This window comes from Thunnus maccoyii, chromosome 10, assembly GCF_910596095.1.
Source record: "Thunnus maccoyii chromosome 10, fThuMac1.1, whole genome shotgun sequence".
In the NCBI taxonomy this organism is placed as follows: domain Eukaryota; kingdom Metazoa; phylum Chordata; class Actinopteri; order Scombriformes; family Scombridae; genus Thunnus; species Thunnus maccoyii.
Window position 1 is genome coordinate 4,831,723 of NC_056542.1, and position 22,071 is coordinate 4,853,793.

Consider the following 22,071-nt stretch of genomic DNA (forward strand, 5'->3'; position numbering starts at 1 on the left):
CTGAGTTCTGACCTTCTTTCCAGAATTTATATCTTTAACTTCTCAACATTGAGCTTTGTTGTTTTATTGTAATGTGTAATTGAAACTGAGATTTACTGTTGCTGTTTTTAATCCTGTCTGTTACAGTGAGCTCTTATTTACTGTCTGTTATTGATTATCAGTCTTTCACATGTATGTTTGAGAGAAAACCTTTGAACTGGAAACACTGGTATTAAGGATAAAGACCAGCAGAGGGAGCTCTTCACTGGAAGTCAGCTCATCTTGTTTAGAGATCCTCACCTGGCTGCAGGTTACAGCTGTGTGCTCATTTACACCTTTAGGCTCATTGAAACATAACAGATGTATCACAGAGATCTGCTACTGTTATGTGTTTTATCTGTGATATTTGCTTAGAACTTTTTTTGAGGATTTTTTTATTTGCTGACTGAGATTTTTTTGAAATAATTTATTTTTGCTCACCTTATATTCTTTCTCAGTCTCTCTCTCTCTCTCTCTCTCTCTCTCTCTCTCTCTCTCTCTCTCTAATTATATATATATATATATATATATATATATATATATATATATGTTACAGTGAGCTCTTATTTACTGTCTGTAAATATATCTTATTTACTGGCTGTAACCTGCAGCCAGGTGAGGATCTCTAAACAAGATGAGCTGACTTCCAGTGAAGAGCTCCCTCTGCTGGTCTTTATCCTTAATACCAGTGTTTCCAGTTCAAAGGTTTTCTCTCAAACATACATGTGAAAGACTGATAATCAATAACAGACAGTAACATATATATATATATATATATATATATTTTACAATGTATCATCTTTTCTTGTAACATCTATTTGTGTGTTTCTGTTTTGTGTGAAGATCATAAAACAAAATGTTGTGGCCCTTTCTTGCCAATAAAGATTCAGACAGTCTGGTTCAGAGCAGTGCCTCACATGAACTCTTACTACAGATTCTGTGTTGTAATTAAATATATGAAATATATACAATAGAACATGTACAAATACATAACAGTAAGCATACTTAGAGTAACAACATGCAAAAAATTATATGTGATTAGTTGTAACTTAGTTAAAACATACAGAGGTGCTAGTAGAGAACACAAGTTTGTAGAGTGTTTGGTTCATTTCAGACTTGTTTGAGGTTTGTACATCACAACTCATTGTTCACTGTGTTGGATTACCTATCAGGATGGACACGCAAAAGAGTCAAACTTTCTCTCATAAAAATAGGGATTTATTGACAATATGTACACATTATAAACTGTACATGAGGAAAGGCAATGCATTGTTAAATTAGATTTTGGAAACCTTACACCCTAAATAGATGAGAAATATTATTTGACAAGAGCTTGGAACTCCTAATTAGCACAATAAGTCCTCATTAAGGATGACTGTCAGATGGTTGTGTTAAGATCAAGATTTCTTTTTTGTCTCAGCACTCACATACACTGAAACGAAATTTGACCTTTGCATTTGACCCATCCTCTACACTAGGAGCAGTGGGCAGCCGCAGTGCCGCGCTCAGGAACCAACTCCAGTTGTTTTGCCAGCACCAGTGGTCAGGGGAACTGACAGGAGCACACCTGGTAGCACCTGAGCCGCACAGCTCAGGCGTAACTGCAGCTGTGCATCATCTAGAGATTTGGTGTGTTGCCTATTCTTTCCTGTGTGAGGCTTTTCTCATCAAAAATAGACAGTGAAAATGATCTGTTGACAGTCATATTGACATACCATCAACATTACATCTCTTAACATGACTTAATGTTTAACATGAATAGTCCAACTAAACACCCTGGTGTCCATCATACACAACTTAAATAATTACCTTTATGTTCATCCTCTTTATACATACATAATCAATGTGTAAGTGTCCAGCATGTCCCAACACTCACAGAAATCATAAAATCAAGGCAGGATGTGTTTTAACCATTATTAGTTTTTACAGTTTGTGATTTAAGTGCATGAAGCATCAATGTTGTTGCTATGGTTACCTGCCAGCCAATGGGAAACTAGTATGTTCTGTTTCTTTGGTATAAAATTGAATCAAACTGTTTCCTCTGATCCATCTGCTAAACTGTCAGTTTTCTGAAATCCACCACTGGACCGAGTATAAATCTTGTTTAACAGGCAGAGAGTGAATGAATAAACAGCCAGTACAGATATAGCTGCTGCTGTCAGTCCCAGTACACAGTAGAGGCCGATCCTTTCCCGACTCGCTGTGTTTGGTATCTCAGGTTCAGGCCAATCCCTCGCTGCTGTAAAGACACCAAACACATCTGTGTCATTCATGTGAAGAAACAACATTTCACCAAAGAAAACTAAATAACCACAACACATTAAGTTGGAACATATTTCATAGTTCTGCTGAGTTTTACTGAATCATCTTACCAGTGACATTGAGCCGGCATTTTCCTCTGTTCCAACCATAATTTGTTCTCACTCCACACTGGTACAGACCCGAGTCATCAATCCTGATTCTGGACACATGAAGTCTGATTCGTCCTTCTCTGAGGGCGTCTTTGTCACACTGAACTCGTCCTGCAAACTGTCCATCCTGAGACTCTGAGACCTCAACACCCTCATATAGATGATACAGGACCAAGGGTTTAACATCAGTTAACAGTTCACAAATAATTATAGATACAGTGGAGGAACTGTCAGTTTTGGTTGTAAACATCAATTCCAGTGTGATGTTGTGGTTCTCCTCTGCCTGGTAGGAGGTCTCTGTCACGTTCAATACAAATGTTCCTGTTGAGGAGACAGAGAGGGAAAGTGAGGACCAGACAAACTAAGAACTTTAACATTTGAGCCCTTAAACTCCACCTATATATATTTAGAAATACAGCTAAGTGTTTAAAGATACAAGAGTATAAAAAGGTAATGCATGATGCCAATAATTAATACAATCTAATCAATAACTGAAAATAGAGGATCTTCCCAACTGTCATCTACCAACTTTAATAGTTCTAATGTTTTCACTGACATATTTTAAAATGGAAGTCATAAAATATGTTTGTGAGGCTGAAGGTTTATTCTGTTGTTCATCTTTATGTCAAACTGAAGGTTTAAACTAACCACAGACACAGGAGGTCAGGCTGATGAGCAGAAGGATCCTGCAGATCATCTTCTCCCTGTGAGAGGAGACAGAGGAGAGGAGTCATCAACACATGAGGTCAAAGTTCAGTCATCACACTTGTGAAAAGATAAGTCAGGTTTCATTCATGCATCACAACATGTGCTCATGTTCATCTTCCTTATTCTACATGACTGAGCAAAGGACTTTTAGTCAGATCTCAGTCAGTCTACAGTTTGTTCTTCTATGAATTCAGTTCAAGTAACATGTTTTTAAAAGCCTTTCTCAGGTGTCTGTGTGCAGTAATGTAACTGTGCTACAAGATGCTGCAGGTTAAGTTGATTACAATATCTGAAGGTGCAGTTAATATTTCAGGGTTCTTCGTGTGGTAGGAAGCACTAGGAAACACTTCCCCCAAACTGATGTTGAACGCAGCCCTTGTCTGTTCACTTGCCCATCCCTTCCTATCAATCAGGTTCAGGTTCTGATTATTGTTGATTGTTGATTATTGTTTTAGCTTCCTTGCTAGTGCTCCCTGAGTCTTACCTTTGCATACCACAGTGGTAAGTAGGGCCTGGACAACTATTGATTATATTGTGTATGAACAGGGCTGTACAGAGACCTTTAGAGGGGCAGGTGCTCAAACACCAAACCACCAACATAATTTACAGCATGATCTGCTGAATTATAGCAACACATATTCAAACACAATGTAACATGAAATCTTACAACAAACCAAATCAAACTACATCATTGTTCCCCACCTGATGAAATCACAAATGGTCAAGATGCTGTGACTGCATGGTGAGTATACAGCAACACCTCTAAGCTCTCCTCAGTATGGAAAGCCCTTTTAGCATCTATTAGATATCCTTGATATCAAACTTAAGTGTCATCTACTAGTTCAGACTTTGGCAGTACTAGTTGGACATTTTGTCCAACTAGTTCGCAACTTTGTCGTACTAGTTGAACAAAAACTCCTACTAGTTACGCTTTTTCAGCAACTAGTGACACTTTTGGCCAACTAGTTCGGACAAAAGCCGTACTAGTTGAGCCCAAGGCCGAACTAGTTGAGCCAAAATCCCAACTAGTTGACTTTTTTGCGCACTAGTCGACGACTGGACCCAACTAGTAAAGCTCAAAGTCCTACTAGTTAACTATGGCGCCGAAAAAACGCCAACATGTTGACTACTTGAGCGCAAATACGCCTTACTAGTTGACTACTAAAGCTCAAAATGCTTACTAGTACTACTAGTAGAAGCCAAAATGTCCACTAGTACTACTACTGAACATTTTGAGCTTCACTAGTAGTACTAGTAACACGGAAACTGGGCAACTAGTAGTACTAGTGGACTGCATGCAAATGAAGCAGGCGGGACAAAGATTTTGATTGGTCAGTGTAGAAACTGTGTGTTGGACCTCTTAAAGTGCCCGCTCTGTATAGTAACTTGAGTTTTAGCAGCACTCATTTCAGGAAGCCTGTTAATTTAGTTTATTTTATATTAACATGAAATGGCAATTGAATGCATTTTGGTAGATTAAACATACAACGACATGAAAACCAAAGTAAATGTAACATTAATATTTTTATGTGTAGAAAATTTGCAACTACAGAGAATTAATTTTAAAAAGTCTTTTCTCTGTTCCTCCACCGCGTCTGCTTGGTAACACGGGGGAACTTCTGCTTGCCCCTTCAGATAAGCTGTTTGGGAATAACGACACAGACTTTCAAGATTTCAATGCCGCGGCCGCAGTGAAGAGGCTGAAATAATTGATCCAGGATTAGCTGCAGTGCGGAACAACAACCAGCAGGTGGCAGATGCGAGCCGTCGAGATGCAGCTTCTGTCCGTCTCTCATCCATAGACTGTTTATAAAGATATATATTAATAATATTTATAATATAGTCTATGCTCTCATCATGCTCGACAAGCAGAGAGAACGGAGAAACCCCGTGAAGCTGTCTGAGAATTAGTTATAAGTTATATTGTCTGCTGGACCCGTACAGTAAACTAACACATTACAGTCTTAATTTCATAAAGGACATTTATATTATGATATTTAAACCAACCATCCGTCAACACAGTTTAGACCTCAATATATGAAACATGTAAATTTGTCCCCTCCAATAATTGTAACCGACTGATCATCAGAAGCCGAAAGAAAGCTGATTGTTCTCCTCAGTATTCAGAGTTAAACTGACTCCAAAACGCGCTGGACGTGAATCATTCACAGTAAACCTGCAGCGTCTTGTTTGTGAGCCAGTCTGTCTCATGACATTCATGAAACAATCATGAAATTTAATCTATCTAGTTATTTTCCGTGACACTCTGCACGACTTTCAAACTGATGTATTTCAGTTAGAAGTAGGTTTGTACCTGCAGCGGCTTTTTTTCCTCATTTGTTATTAATTTTTAACTACGTCACTCAACATTTAATCACAAGATATTATCCTTGATTTTATTTATTTTAATATTACCAGCCCAGTGGGGCCGGAGAGGACGCGTATGAGTATTTTCCTCACTGTCGATTTTAGTAGGCTATCTTTAACATTTCTCAACATACCGTTACTATGATGATGACGCCAGCTAAAGCCGTAACATATAGTCAGTATGACATTATATCATACTGCAGATTGGTGGTAACGTACTGTAGTGTATATTGAAGTGTAAAGAAAATAATGTGTGTATGTATAATAAACTCGATCAGCCTTAAACTGCGCAGTAAACAGAATTTGAAGCTCTGTGATTGGCTGACCGGAATTCCCGCCGACCGGAAGTGTTTTCCTCACTGTGATCGTGTTAAAGTTTTGTCTTAATGATATCTTTAAGATTTCTCAACACAACAACACCAACGTGTCCTCAGTAACTCAACAGTAAGATAGGTTAGTGTTAAGGCCATCAGTCATCATTATTTCTCCTCTGATTCTGAGTAATAGAGTAGTTTCTGTCAGGTTGTGGTAGCGGAAGGCTAGGGAAGAGCATTGTGTTGTGGGCGCGTTCGACTCCTGGTTTTGCTGTCTGCCGTCAGTTGGCTTCATTCCGTTTCAAACTGCTGCCGTCCGCCGCAACCCGAATCCAAACACCACCATGTCTGTTTAGAAAAAGCTGTTTTATAGCCTGTGGTTGTAAAATGTGAAGTTGCTCGTTTAATGATATATTTCCAAGTATATGTGGCTGAGTATATTTAATATGAAATCATCTTTCTTAAAACAATAAAACCCTCCAACGTTGTGTGTTTATAAACGGGATGAAGACGAGGTTATAAAACTGGACTTTATATTTCACTTCCATCATCAAACTGGACTTTAGATTCTGTATAGCATTCAACCTCTTACTGTTACATAATCTAATTATTTATTAATTATGTTAATAATTTCCCTTAATTTAAATTAATAATAATTTGTTATTAATTTATATAATTTATTCTCTTGTCACTTTCATATATTTCATTCACTTCAATTCTTTGTCCATATTTGCTCTGTACAGTCAATATTTCATTTCAGGTTTCCACTCTATAAATAGACTTTAAAATTTCAACTTAAATCTAATATTGCTTTATTGACTTAATTATTATTATTATTATTATTATTATTATTATTATTATTATTATTATCATCATCATCATTATTATTATTATTATTATTAGTAGTAGTAGTAGTAGTAGTAGTAGTATTACCTTACTTTTGTCTATTTTCATTCTTGTGTGTTGCAGATTTTTGTGAGCAAACACCAATTCATTCTCTGTATGTTTGCATTGGCTAATAAAACAGATTCTGATTGAATGAGCTGCTGTATGTCATACTGACATAAAATCCCAAAACCAAGAATCATAATCAGGGTTGTGTGAATAGTAGCCCAGGGCCGGCCATGGTTTAGGCCACATAGACGGTCCCCTAGGGCACCAAATAAGGGAAGGGGCACTGAGTGAGTTACTGACAGGTTTGCTTGTTCCTGTTCAGCTTTGGAAATTGAGCAGTCGATGGGTTTTCATCTGTTGATTTTCAAAGCCTTACTTGTCGTTCAGCCACCAAACACTCATTGAATGGCACCTTGACCTCCACTTGCCTTTTGTCCAGAGAACAGGGAGGATTTGTCTGGGCTGGAGATATAATTGTTACACTTCATTTTAGTGCGAGTGTGGAACTATTGTTGCACTTTTTGGGGCTCCAATTTAAATCTCACCTAGAGCACCAACATAGTCAGGCTGGCCCTGTAGTAGCCTACCCTCACCCTAACCCAAGCCTACAGTAATGTACTAGACTGTCAGCAGTATAATAATCTCTGAAGGTGACTCATTCTGGTCACTATTTCCCCTAAAAAAAAAAAAAAGAAAAAGAAAAAAAAGCTTCATTTTATACATAGCTGCTTGAAAGTTTGTGAACTCTTTAAAATTTTCTGTATTTCTGTATAAATATGACCTCAAACATGATCAGATATTTATACAAGTCCTAAAACTAGATAAAGTGAATCCAATTAAACAAATGAGACAAAAAAAATCATTTTTTAAATCTTTTTCGTTTATTTATTGAGGAAAATGATCCAATCTAAGATATTTGTGTGAAGCAAAAGTATGTGAACATTGACTGTAGCCACTGCAAGAGAAGCCTTTAGTTTCTTAGACGTTACCCTGGGGTCTGTTGTGGCCTCCTGGACTATTACACACCTGCTCTTGGTGTGATCTTTGTTGGTTTACCACTCCGGGGGAGGGTAACAGTGGTGTTGAATGTATTCACTTTATATACAGTCTGTCTGACAGTTGACTAGTGGAGTCCAAACTCTTTAGAAATGGTTTTGTAACCCTTTCCAGCCTGGTGATCATCAGCAACTCTTCTTCTAATGTTCTCAGAAATCTCCTTTGTTTGAGCCATGACACACTTCCACAAACCTTCTTTAAATAAGGCAGGGCCTCCCAGACTCACACTTGGTTGTCGTCTTGTTGATTTAAACACTCGACTCTATTTTCCCTTTCAAATGAAATGATAATCCTAGAGGTTCACATACTTTTGCCACACACACATATGTAACGTTGGATCATTTTCCTCAATTAATTAATGAAAAAGATGAAAAAAATGTTGTTGTTTTTTATCTCATTTGTTTAACTGGGTTCACTTTATCTAGTTTTAGGACTTGTGTAAATGTCTGATCACATTTTAGGTCATATTTATGCAGAAATACAGAAAATTCTAAAGGGTTCACAAACTCTCAAGCAGCACTGTATCTCAGTCCTTCAAAGTTGTCTCTGAGACCAGGTCTGGGATGGTTTGTATCTGTGAAATGAGAAAATTAAAACTTTGACGTAGAGTTAAACCAAACACATCGTTGGAAAGGTCTCGACCTGGAGAGTAACATATGTCAGTATGAAGGTTCTACAGGGCTCCTGCTAAGAAATATTGACCTTTGAACCTTGACCTTGGTGCATGTTTGAAGGCTTATAATTCAGCAACATAAGGGGCTTCAGACATGAGACCGACCGTTATCGAGAGCTCTGGACCTCAGCTACCATGTGAGTAGAGTCAACAACTGGGGAGGTGGTAAAATATGGTTAAAATTAATTTTCACATATTTATCAATTAGATATTTAAAATCTGATTACATACATGTGTTTACTGTCCCCTTAAACTCCTCAGTTTACTCTCAATTAACTATTTACAACTTCCAATTGTAGGAAAAACAGTCATGTTTATAAAAAATAAAAATACAATTCCCCAGAGACAAACACTGCATCTGGACCGCTCGATGTGCCACCTGCTGGTTGTCGCTGCGCACTGCAGCTGCTCCTGGATAAATGATTTCACCGCCTTCACTGTAGTCACATCAACTGAAATGAGTCACATAAATAACAGCCATGCTGCTAACATATAGGTGTTATGTGCTTATTGTTGATCAAAGTGAGCCTGACAGAGTTTATTTTTCTGATATAGGCTCATTCATTGTTTATAATGTAGTTAATAAACAAGGTGTAGTAGTCACATTTGATTTTAATTTTTGAACATTACTGTATATGTTGGGTGAGTTACTGCCGCTCATTAGCAAAAATATAGTATATTATTTCTATGTGGTGACTTGGTTTTAACCATCACCACTGCTAAATAATGTGACGATATGATATGAATGATAAAATGTTCATGTGACCGTGTTGAAAGGAAAAAGCAAGAAGCAGAGCAGCTGCTTTTCTGTTTTAGAAAATGATTACATAGCTTTGTGTTGTTTAAAAAGGCAACAAGGAAAATGAGTCAAGCAGTAAACAACAGAAAAACAATTGAATACCTTTAGATTCATTGTTGTTAATAGAAATAGTAATCAATTCATGCTTTATTCTGCATGGATAGTAAGCAAAGAGCTGGCGGTTAACAACAGTGAAAACTTATCAGGCTTTACAGGGTTAAATTTTGGCCGGGTGGAGTTCTTGCTGGAGAGCCAATAGGAAGGCACAATGTCCCGCCTCCTGACTAGCATTTAATGCAACTAGTGCTACTAGTGGGCATTTAATCTCTTACTAGTTCAACTAGTAAACACTTTTAGCCTTACTAGTAGTACTAGTAAGGTCAAAAATACCCTAGTAGTGCAACTAGTGGACATTTTGGCTCTTACCAGTAGTACTAGTAAACATTTTGACCTTACTAGTAGTACTAGTAAGGTCAAAAATCGCCCACTAGTGTAACTAGTGGACATTTTGGCTCCTACCAGTAGTACTAGTGGACATTTTGGCTTCTACTAGTAGTACTAGTGGACATTTTGGCTCTTACTAGTAGTACTAGTAAGCATTTTGAGCTTTAGTAGTCAACTAGTAAGGCGTATTTGCGCTCAAGTAGTCAACATGTTGGCGTTTTTTCGGCACACTAGTTAACTAGTAGGACTTTGAGCTTTACTAGTTGGGTCCAGTCGTCGACTAGTGCGCAAAAAAGTCAACTAGTTGGGATTTTGGCTAAACTAGTTCGGCGTTGGGCTCAACTAGTACGGCTTTTGACCGAACTAGTTGGCCAAAAGTGTCACTAGTCGCTGAAAAAGCGTAACTAGTACAAGTTTTTGTTCAACTAGTACGGCAAAGTTGCGAACTAGTTTGACAAAATGTCCAACTAGTACTGCCAAAGTCTGAACTAGTAGATGACACTTAAGTTTGATATCAAGGATATCTAATAGATGCCCAAAGGGCTTTCCATACTAGTTAACTAGTAGGACTTTGAGCTTTACTAGTTGGGTCCAGTCGTCGACTAGTGCGCAAAAAAGTCAACTAGTTGGGATTTTGGCTAAACTAGTTCGGCGTTGGGCTCAACTAGTACGGCTTTTGACCGAACTAGTTGGCCAAAAGTGTCACTAGTCGCTGAAAAAGCGTAACTAGTACAAGTTTTTGTTCAACTAGTACGGCAAAGTTGCGAACTAGTTTGACAAAATGTCCAACTAGTACTGCCAAAGTCTGAACTAGTAGATGACACTTAAGTTTGATATCAAGGATATCTAATAGATGCCCAAAGGGCTTTCCATAGGCTTCTACTACTAGTACTAGTAAGCATTTTGAGCTTTAGTAGTCAACTAGTAAGGCGTATTTGCGCTCAAGTAGTCAACATGTTGGCGTTTTTTTCGGCGCCATAGTTAACTAGTAGGACTTTGAGCTTTACTAGTTGGGTCCAGTCGTCGACTAGTGCGCAAAAAAGTCAACTAGTTGGGATTTTGGCTCAACTAGTTCGGCCTTGGGCTCAACTAGTACGGCTTTTGTCCGAACTAGTTGGCCAAAAGTGTCACTAGTTGCTGAAAAAGCGTAACTAGTAGGAGTTTTTGTTCAACTAGTACGACAAAGTTGCGAACTAGTTGGACAAAATGTCCAACTAGTACTGCCAAAGTCTGAACTAGTAGATGACACTTAAGTTTGATATCAAGGATATCTAATAGATGCTAAAAGGGCTTTCTATACGCGCGTGTGCTGTTGTCACCTAATAAACATCACACAGCCAAAGGCAACATTCTCTGCAGGCTGGACGATATATATATGTTCAGAAACAACAACACATTTGGTCTTTGCAAACAGAATTATGTACGTGTTTATTTGCATATAGAGCGGAGAAGTGAGATCTGATCACAAGCAGTCACTCAAGACGCATGTCAATGCCAGGTGTAAACTGTTTCTCTTCCTCCTTAAACTTTTTCTTTTTCTTGTTTCTTTAACCACTAATTTTCTTTTCAGACACATTTACCAGTTGTTTTATTTGATTTAATACTGTAGTTGTTGGGGGTAGGTGGGCGGAGTTCCCAGCATGTGAGACATTGTGTTTACGGACATAAGTTTAGGTAAATTGTGTTCTAAATCACCACAGATGTTATCTGGTACACAGTGATTAATGTTACTGTTCTCCACACTAACTCTACGATGTTTCTAGTAGTTAACATTTTGCTCTTATGGAATAAAGCATCTTACACCATGAGTGAAGTTGTGCGCCCGGTTATTTACTTTCCCCGAGACTTCGTCTTTTCATGCAAATTCCATCTCTACACTGCCTTAAACTAGATAGCCTGTGTGAAATTTCGGTCGCGGTTAAACTCCTCCCTTAGAGTACCTCTGCGAATGACGTCACACAGCCGGTACTAGAAGCTGAATGGGGAAAAATTACAATTCTACTAGGCTTTCGAGCACTGTCCTTCTAACAAACAATAAGTTGTTCTTTCCTGCAACGCATACGCGTCAATTTACCCAAGTACAATACCTAACATGTTCCTCACTTTGAATTTGTTAACATGTATAACGTCAGAACTCGATGGCCTTGATAATATGTATAGAATCCAGATGAGAGCCATAAAATACCAAACCATAGTAGAGTCAAAACATGAGAGAAAAAACAGCGATGACACACTGCAGAATGTACTTTATACACTAAATCTCTCAATATAAAAGCTCATCGTTAGCTCGAGACATGAATACATCAACCATTGAAAAAAGTAAAATAAAACGAGTCTTTTACTCACGTTTCTGTGCAAATAATCCAACCCTTCATTAAAATCCAGGAATTGACCGGAGGCCTGTACTACGAAGCAAGTTCAACATACCCAGGATATCTTTTCGTTACCTGGCTCCACTGAACTTAATATTGACCGTCCAGAAAACCAGAACTACGAAGCCGGTTATCAAGCTGCTCAGTCAACTCTGGCTACTCCAGCTGCGAGCGCGTTCATGTGAAAGAGGCGGGGTTGTTAATCACGAGCGACGTCATCAGAGTCAGTAAAGAGAGAGTAAAGAGTGGAAAAGTAGTTCATAACTGATAAGTCTTTCTGAATTAAATGTTGCATTTATGATCATGGGAGCCAGTTAACACTAGATCACGTTGTTGTTCTGATAAATATAATATATTATATAATATAATATTTCGTTTTTATTTCCAGTTATCATCACACAGTTGTCTCATGTTATTCTGAGCTGCAGTGAAGACTCAGAGTGTAAAATCATCCACACTGTCAGCTGTCACTCCGGGGATAAAAGAAACTTTATACTATTAAAATGCAGCTAAAATCATCATTATGTGAATAGTGTCGCAAACGATCTCTCTGTTTGTTAGAAGCTCTGTTTTAAAACCAGAGTGGAAATAGAAAGTCTAGAGCAATAAAATGTTTCCACTGACCTATAGAAATATATATATATTTGCTCTTTTTTACTCGTCACTTTATTGTAAACTCAGGACTTTTGTCCATGTCGAGATCTTGTAGGAATGATGACTCTTTTTTCCAGTCATCTGATTGGTCAGTGGTCAGAGTGTTGACCGGTTGTGATCCGATCCTCTGAAGTTAACCTGCTCCGGAACATTTTAGCTGTTCAGCGTCAGTTACCATGGTGATGGACCCGGTAAAAAGTGAAACAGCGTTTAAGGACTGAAAACCCAAAGTTAACCCTGTAGTTGCCTCCCTGACCCCAAATCCTGCTTCCTGCTGGTAAATGGAGGAGAGTGTAAGTGAGAGAATGAGACAGAGACAGAAGCTGCGGATGTGGTCATGTTGAAATATAAAGGTAAAGTGTGTGTTTACCTTTTTATCATCTACAGGATGATAGGGGCAATCCGGGGGAACCATATAATAAAGAGAGTGTTCCCAAGTTACCAGAGGGTTACATAGACTCAGACTCCTTCAGGAAGTGGTTCTCTCTATTCATTCCCTTAACACTCATCTAATTTTCATTTTTTCTTACGTCCAACATTGCCTGTAAAAACTCCAAAATCATCTAATGCGTTTGCAACACTCACCAGCTTCTACTACTTATTCTCCTCCCTGTTTTCCTTACGTTCAGGGAGTCATTGGATCCTGTTTTCTAAATATATTCATAACTGCTCAGAGAAATATTGCTGCCTTGACTGGCATAATCCATAAATGTGATCAGGACATGTATCATATTTATTGATAAAGTCACTTTATAATGCAGCAAATATTTGTTTAATAGGAGCTGTTTCCTCTTTATAATTACTGCACTTTTTGACAGAACTATTGACACTTTTGACTGCAGGTGGCAGTAAAGAGGCAAAACCAAATCCTATGATTTCCCCCTAAACACACATGATTTCTTCACACTAAAATGTAGACTGGTCAACATGGAACAATATCAAACAGGTCCACCACAAATACTTTTCCCAAACTGATATAACACATTAATTATGTCTCTAGTCTCTACTTGCATGTACACAGTCCTTTCTATTGCTCTGACTGTGTGTTGTAGAGCTCTGGTCAGGGTGGACAGAGAGCAGTTGCTGGCTGAAAACAGCAAGATCCTGCAGCAACAGCCAGGACCCAAACAGCAAGGTCCCCAGTCACCTCCTGAACCTCACATGGAGGCTCTCTCCCTCCCCAGCCACAGAGGACTGTCCCCCATGGCTGCTCCTACCACCAACTCCCCTCCATCATCTGTCTCTCAGCTCCCTCTTCATCCTCCCACAGTCAGGGATTTTACCTTAAATGTCTGTAATGAAACAGATAGTTGACAACATACAGTATTTCTAATTCATCTATTTAAAAAACAGCTTTGGACCCCCGGTCCTCCCGCCGATTAAAAACAACACATTTGGTCTTTGCAAACAGAAACTATGTAGTCTTGTTTGGTCTTGTTTGTCTTTCTTTTGGATACTGTAGTCAATTTTAATTCATCAAAATCTAGTAGTAAAAGATTTTCATTAATACTTATTAATACCGTCACCATATTGTCTGTTTCTTTAACCACTAATTTTCTTTTCAGTCACATTTACCAGTTGTTTTATTTGATTTAATACTGTAGTTGTTGGGGGTAGGTGGACGGAGTTCCCAGCATGTGAGACATTGTGTTTACGGACATAAGTTTAGGTAAATTGTGTTCTAAATCACCACAGATGTTATCTGGTACACAGTGATTAATGTTACTGTTCTCCACACTAACTCTACGATGTTTCTAGTAGTTAACATTTTGCTCTTATGGAATAAAGCATCTTACACCATGAGTGAAGTTGTGCGCCCGGTTATTTACTTTCCCCGAGACTTCGTCTTTTCATGCAAATTCCATCTCTACACTGCCTTGAACTAGATGGCCTGATGTTAAATTTCGGCCGCGGTTAAGCTCCTCCCTTAGAGTACTTCTGCGAATGACGTCACACAGCCGGTGCAAGAAGCTGAATGGGGAAAAATTACAATGTACTTTATACACTAAATCTCTCAATATTAAAGCTCATCGTTAGCTCGAGACATGAATACATCAACCATTGAAAAAAGTAAAATAAAACGAGTCTTTTACTCACGTTTCTGTCCAAATAATCCAACCCTTCATTAAAATCCAGGAATTGACCGGAGGCCTGTACTACGAAGCAAGTTCAACATACCCAGGATATCTTTTCGTTACCTGGCTCCACTGAACTTAATATTGACCGTCCAGAAAACCAGAACTACGAAGCCGGTTATCAAGCTGCTCAGTCAACTCTGGCTACTCCAGCTGCGAGCGCGTTCATGTGAAAGAGGCGGGGTTGTTAATCACGAGCGACGTCATCAGAGTCAGTAAAGAGAGAGTAAAGAGTGGAAAAGTAGTTCATAACTGATAAGTCTTTCTGAATTAAATGTTGCATTTATGATCATGGGAGCCAGTTAACACTAGATCAGGTTGTTGTTCTGATAAATATAATATATTATATAATATAATATTTCGTTTTTATTTCCAGTTATCATCACACAGTTGTCTCATGTTATTCTGAGCTGCAGTGATGAATCAGAGTGTAAAATCATCCACACTGTCAGCTGTCACTCCGGGGATAAAAGAAACTTTATACTATTAAAATGCAGCTAAAATCATCATTATGTGAATAGTGTCGCAAACGATCTCTCTGTTTGTTAGAAGCTCTGTTTTAAAACCAGAGTGGAAATAGAAAGTCTAGAGCAATAAAATGCTTCCACTGACCTATAGATATATATATATTTGCTCTTTTTTACTTGTCACTTTATTGTAAACTCAGGACTTTTGTCCATGTCGAGATCTTGTAGGAATGATGACTCTTTTTTCCAGTCATCTGATTGGTCAGTGGTCAGAGTATTGACCGGTTGTGATCCGATCCTCTGAAGTTAACCTGCTCCGGAACATTTTAGCTGTTCAGCGTCAGTTACCATGGTGATGGGCCCGGTAAAAAGAGAATGAGACAGAGACAGAAGCTGCGGATGTGGTCATGTTGAAATATAGCCTAAAGGTAAAGTGTGTGTTTACCTTTTTATCATCTACAGGATGATAGGGGCAATCCGGGGGGACCATATAATAAAGAGAGTGTTCCCAAGTTACCAGAGGGTTACATAGACTCAGACTCCTTCAGGAAGTGGTTCTCTCTATTCATTCCCTTAACACTCATCTAATTTTCATTCTTTCTTACGTCCAACATTGCCTGTAAAAAGTCCAAAACCATCTAATGCGTTTCCAACACTCACCAGCTTCTACTATTTATTCTCTTCCCTGTTTTCCTTACGTTCAGGGAGTCATTGGATCCTGTTTTCTAAATATATTCATAACTGCTCAGAGAAATATTGCTGCCTTGACCAGCATAATCCATAAATGTGATCAGGACATGTATCACATTTATTGATAAAGTCACTTTATAATGCAGCAAATTATTGTTTAATAGGAGCTGTTTCCTCTTTATAATTACCGCACTTTTTGACAGAACTATTGACACTTTTGACCGCAGGTGGCAGTAAAGAGGCAAAACAAAATCCTATGATTTCCCCCCAAACACACATGATTTCTTCACACTAAAATGTAGACTGGTCAACATGGAACAATATCAAACAGGTCCACCACAAATACTTTTCCCAAACTGATATAACACATTAATTATGTCTCTAGTCTCTACTTGCATGTACACAGTCCTTTCTATTGCTCTGACTGTGTGTTGTAGAGCTCTGGTCAGGGTGGACAGAGAGCAGTTGCTGGCTGAAAACAGCAAGATCCTGCAGCAACAGCCAGGACCCAAACAGCAAGGTCCCCAGTCACCTCCTGAACCTCACATGGAGGCTCTCTCCCTCCCCAGCCACAGAGGACTGTCCCCCATGGCTGCTCCTACCACCAACTCCCCTCCATCATCTGTCTCTCAGCTCCCTCTTCACCCTCCCACAGTCGGCTGCCTGCCTGCACACACTCCCCTGTCAAAGTATTAACATAGACAGTAAAGTTAGAGATATTTTTTATATTCCACCCTTGCATTACAGGGAATTACAGCACTGATTTCTTGCATTTATTTCACTCTTTTGTTGAATCACACAATGTCATTTTATTTTAAAAAAGCTTTTGAAATGACATGAAACAGGAATTTTATCTTAAATGTCTGAAATGAAACAGATAGTTGACAACATACAGTATTTCTAATTCATCTATTTTTTAAAAAAAAATACCTTTCAAAAAAGTCCAGTAGGTGGCAGTATTGTGTTAAAAACAAAATTAACACCTCCTGTCTGCAATGACTTTATTATATACTGTCAATGATTGTACACATATAAAACTTGCATTTCTGATAAAAAATGATGTGTGTCTACAATTTCTTTATATAGTAATATAACATAAATACATTCATTTCTTGTTTGTTTTTTATGTTTTGGATCCTCTTTTTTTCAATGTGTCTGTGCAGGTCAGTATCCAAGCAGATTTGTGAACAAGAAACTTATTTTTCCACTGTAAACACTAAAAAAAATCTATAATGGTTACATTTTACAATTCACCACCAGTGATGTTTTATGGATGACACTTAGTGTGCACAAAGTCTGATATAATTTGTTTACAAATAAAAAAACAGAAGATATTGTGAGATTCATGAATGGGTGAATTTGGACTATTAACTTCTACACTGTGATTCAAAAGTATTTAATCTGTGGTACAAGGAGTAAACTGCTTTGCCTGACACTATTCATTTACAGCTTGGAACACATTTGAAGTCATTTTCAGTCCATCCACAAAGCACTTTCATCAGTGTTGTAGTTTGAGATATTAGAGATTAAGAGAAATTGCTGGTTTCTGTTATTCTAAGCAAATATCACAGATAAAACACATAACAGTAGCAGATCTCTGTGATACATCTGTTATGTTTCAATGAGTCTAAAGGTGTAAATGAGCACACAGCTGTAACCTGCAGCCAGGTGAGGATCTCTAAACAAGATGAGCTGACTTCCAGTGAAGAGCTCCCTCTGCTGGTCTTTATCCTTAATACCAGTGTTTCCAGTTCAAAGGTTTTCTCTCAAACATACATGTGAAAGACTGATAATCAATAACAGACAGTAAATAAGAGCTCACTGTAACAGACAGGATTAAAAACAGCAACAGTAAATCTCAGTTTCAATTACACATTACAATAAAACAACAAAGATCAATGTTGAGAAGTTAAAGATATAAATTCTGGAAAGAAGGTCAGAACTCAGAGTTTTACAGTTTTCATGACGTTAGACGATCAACAAACATGATGAAAAGATTGTTGTGGTCATTATAAACAAACATATCATCACTTCTTGTGTGGCACTAGTTTAACACGTGTTCATAACACATGAGAACAAGCAGCTCTGAAGGGTCTTAACCTGAATACGTCATTACAACCTTCAAGCACACGATAGACAGGATATAAATGTTAATGCTATATTTCATTTGAAAATAAATCACACAGATGAGGTGGTTTATGAGGTAGACATGCTTCTCAGCATAATTTCAATAAAGTGAACAAAGTGCACATTTCAGATCTAACAAAGTTTAACGAGGAGTCCTGATATCAAAATGATAAACAAGGTAAAGATCAAGAACGTTGTTTCCTCCATCAAGTCTGTTATTGTTGTATATCAGTGGTTCATTATGGCTCTGATACCATGGCCACTTACTGGAGAAAATAAAGGCAGGATGTGTTTTAATCATTATTAGTTTTTACAGTTTGTAATTTAAGTACATGAAGCATCAAGGTTGTTGCTATGGTTACCTGCCAGCCAATGGGGAACTAGTGTGTTCTGTGTCTTTGGTATAAAATTGAATCAAACTGTTTCCTCTGATCCATCTGCTAAACTGTAAGTTTTCTGAAATCCACCACTGGACCGAGTATAAATCTTGTTTAACAGGCAGAGAGTGAATGAATAAACAGCCAGTACAGATATAGCTGCTGCTGTCAGTCCCAGTACACAGTAGAGGCCGATCCTTTCCCGACTCGCTGTGTTTGGTGTCTCAGGTTCAGGCCAATCCCTCGCTGCTGTAAAGACACCAAACACATCTGTGTCATTCATGTGAAGAAACAACATTTCACTAAAGAAAACTAAATAACCACAACACATTAAGTTGGAACATATTTCATAGTTCTGCTGAGTTTTACTGAATCATCTTACCAGTGACATTGAGCCAGCCTTTTCCTATGTTCCAATCATAATTTGTTCTCACTTCACACAGGTACAGACCTGAGTCATCAGTCCTGATTCTCAACACATGAAGTCTGATTCCTCCTTCTCTGAGGGCGTCTTTGTCACAATGAACTCGTCCTGCAAACTGTCCATCCTGAGACTCTGAGACCTCAACACCCTCATATAGATGATACAGGACCAAGGGTTTAACATCAGTTAACAGTTCACAAATAATTATAAGTACGGTGGAGGAACTGTCAGTTTTGGTTGTAAACATCCATTCCAGTGTGATGTTGTCGTTCTCCTCTGCCTGGTAGGAGGTCTCTGTCACGTTCAATACAAATGTTCCTGTTGAGGAGACAGAGAGGGAAAGTGAGGACCAGACAAACTAAGAACTTTAACATTTGAGCCCTTAAACTCCACCTATATATATTTAGAAATACAGCTAAGTGTTTAAAGATACAAGAGTATAAAAAGGTAATGCATGATGCCAATAATTAATACAATCTAATCAATAACTGAAGATAGAGGATCTTCCCAACTGTCATCTACCAACTTTAATAGTTCTAATGTTTTCACTGACATATTTTAAAATGGAAGTCATAAAATATGTTTGTGAGGCTGAAGGTTTATTCTGTTGTTCATCTTTATGTAAAACTGAAGGTTTAAACTAACCACAGGAGGTCAGGCTGATGAGCAGAAGGATCCTGCAGATCATCTTCTCCCTGTGAGAGGAGAAAGAGGAGAGGAGTCATCAACACATGAGGTCAAAGTTCAGTCATCACACTTGTGAAAAGATAAGTCAGGTTTCATTCATGCATCACAACATGTGCTCATGTTCATCTTCCTTATTCTACATGACTGAGCAAAGGACTTTTAGTCAGATCTCAGTCAGTCTACAGTTTGTTCTTCTATGAATTCAGTTCAAGTAACATGTTTTTAAAAGCCTTTCTCAGGTGTCTGTGTGCAGTAATGTAACTGTGCTACAAGATGCTGCAGGTTAAGTTGATTACAATATCTGAAGGTGCAGTTAATATTTCAGGGTTCTTCGTGTGGTAGGGAGCACTAGGAAACACTTCCCCCAAACTGATGTTGAACGCAGCCCTTGTCTGTTCACTTGTCCATCCCTTCCTATCAATCAGGTTCTGATTATTGTTGATTGTTGATTATTGTTTTAGCTTCCTTGCTAATGTAAGAGTGAAGTTGTGTCTTATGGGCAAAAGTTGTGTAAACGTAAGGTTAAACATCAGTTTACTGTGTTTTTGTTGAACATTGCCTGTTTGCATATGTTTAGTGATGCAGTGTTTGGGTGATATTGTAGTGTCAGCCGCTTGGTGGCGCTGTTCAGACAGTGGGTAGTTTGGTGGGCAGAGAAGGAGAGAAAAGGGTGAGAAGTGTGATGACTTAACTGAGCTGTATTTGAACGTGACTAAAGTTATGAGGAGAACCCAGAACGTATTGGACTGATTTATTCCCTCACTATACCACCACAGTGTATAATACCACAGTGGTAAGTAGGGCCTGGACAACTATTGATTATATTGTGTATGAACAGGGCTGTACAGAGACCTTTAGAGGGGCAGGTGCTCAAACACCAAACCACCAACATAATTTACAACATAATCTGCTGAATTATAGCAACACATATTCAAACACAATGTAACATGAAATCTTACAACAAACCAAATCAAACTACATCATTGTTCCCCACCTGATGAAATCAGAGGGGGGACTATGATTTGCTCTGTAGTGTGTGTGTGTGTGTGTGTGTGTGTGTGTGTGTGTGTGTGTGTGTGTGTGTGTGTGTGTGTGTGTGTGTGTGTGTGCTGTTGGCACCTAATAAACATCACACAGCCAAAGGCAACATTCTCTGCAGGCTGGATGATATATATATGTTCAGACGCAGCGCTAGAGCAGATCAATAGACGGAATATTTGTTCATCCTGTTATTGAACAAGTGGAACACAGCTTTGGACCCCCGGTCCTCCCGCCGATTAAAAACAACAACACATTTGGTCTTTGCAAACAGAAATTATGTACGTGTTTATTTGCATATAAAGCGGAGAAGTGAGATCCGATCACAAGCAGTCACTCAAGACGCATGTCAATGCCAGGTGTAAACTGTTTCTTTCTCTCCTTAAACTTTTTCTTCTTCTTGTTTCTTTAACCACTAATTTTCTTTTCAGACACATTTACCAGTTGTTTTATTTGATTTAATACTGTAGTTGTTGGGGGTAGGTGGGCGGAGTTCCCAGCATGTGAGACATTGTGTTTACGGACATAAGTTTAGGTAAATTGTGTTCTAAATCACCACAGATGTTATCTGGTACACAGTGATTAGTGTTACTGTTCTCCACACTAACTCTACGATGTTTCTAGTATTTAACAGTTTGCTGTTATGGAATAAAGCTTCTTCAACCATGAGTGAAGTTGTGCGCCCGGTTAGTTACTTTCCCCGAGACTTCCCCTTTCTCATACAAGTTCCACTTATAGCATATTCTATGACTGTTGACTGATTGGTGGGTGTTGCGCATTTAGCAAATGTAATGACTCACCATAAAAATATAACTAAATATCGCAGTGATGACATATACAAAATTTCTGATACTAAGTCTCACATGTATTTCAACTAACAATACAATTAATTCTAACATAATATCTCATTCACGATGAGAATATCTACAAAAATGTAAACAAATCCTATAGAAATGTTATACCGTGGTAGAGATGCATATAGTAAACAAACACGGCTCCCATGAGAGGAACAGCAGCGACGATACACTGCAGAGTGTACTTTATACACCAAATCTCTCAATATTAATGCTCATCGTTAAATTGAGACATGAAAACATCACCCATTGGAAAAAGTGAAATTAAACGTGCCTTACCCGAGAGTTTTTCCTCACGTTTCTGTGCAAATAATCCAACACTTTATTAAAATCCAGGAATTGACGGGATTACTCCATGAAACATCACCGTGTTGGGATATTCTCTACTCTACTCTTGTATATTCGGTAAAGTACCGGTGTGAACCTCCTGAATGACAGCTGTGGTACTATAATGCAGTCTGCGAAGACCCGCCCCTACTCTGCTTCTGATTGGCTCTGACTCTGATATTCTTACCACATGACTCACATGGGTGGAGGGGAACAGGATAACATGAGCCAATTT

At 38.4% G+C, this 22,071-nt stretch overlaps 1 protein-coding gene across 3 annotated transcripts; it reads right to left on the bottom strand.

Moving 5' to 3' along the window:
• Positions 1 to 1,237: 1,237 nt before the first annotated feature.
• LOC121906404 lies at positions 1,238 to 21,915 on the bottom strand. Of its 3 annotated transcripts, XM_042425266.1 has the most exons (5): positions 21,789 to 21,915; positions 19,576 to 19,625; positions 3,078 to 3,083; positions 2,391 to 2,750; positions 1,238 to 2,257 (listed from the first exon to the last, which is right to left on the bottom strand). In XM_042425266.1, exons 2-5 carry the CDS (start codon positions 19,616 to 19,618, stop codon positions 2,046 to 2,048), a joined length of 621 nt encoding a protein of 206 aa, XP_042281200.1. In that variant the 5' UTR covers positions 19,619 to 19,625; positions 21,789 to 21,915; the 3' UTR covers positions 1,238 to 2,045. The 3 variants fall into 3 exon arrangements, with proteins under 3 accessions (XP_042281200.1, XP_042281199.1, XP_042281198.1); XM_042425265.1 differs by lacking the exon at positions 21,789 to 21,915 and having other exon boundaries at positions 19,576 to 19,659; XM_042425264.1 differs by lacking the exons at positions 19,576 to 19,625; positions 21,789 to 21,915 and adding an exon at positions 12,031 to 12,166 and having other exon boundaries at positions 3,078 to 3,133.
• Between the last annotated feature and the right edge of the window lie 156 nt (positions 21,916 to 22,071).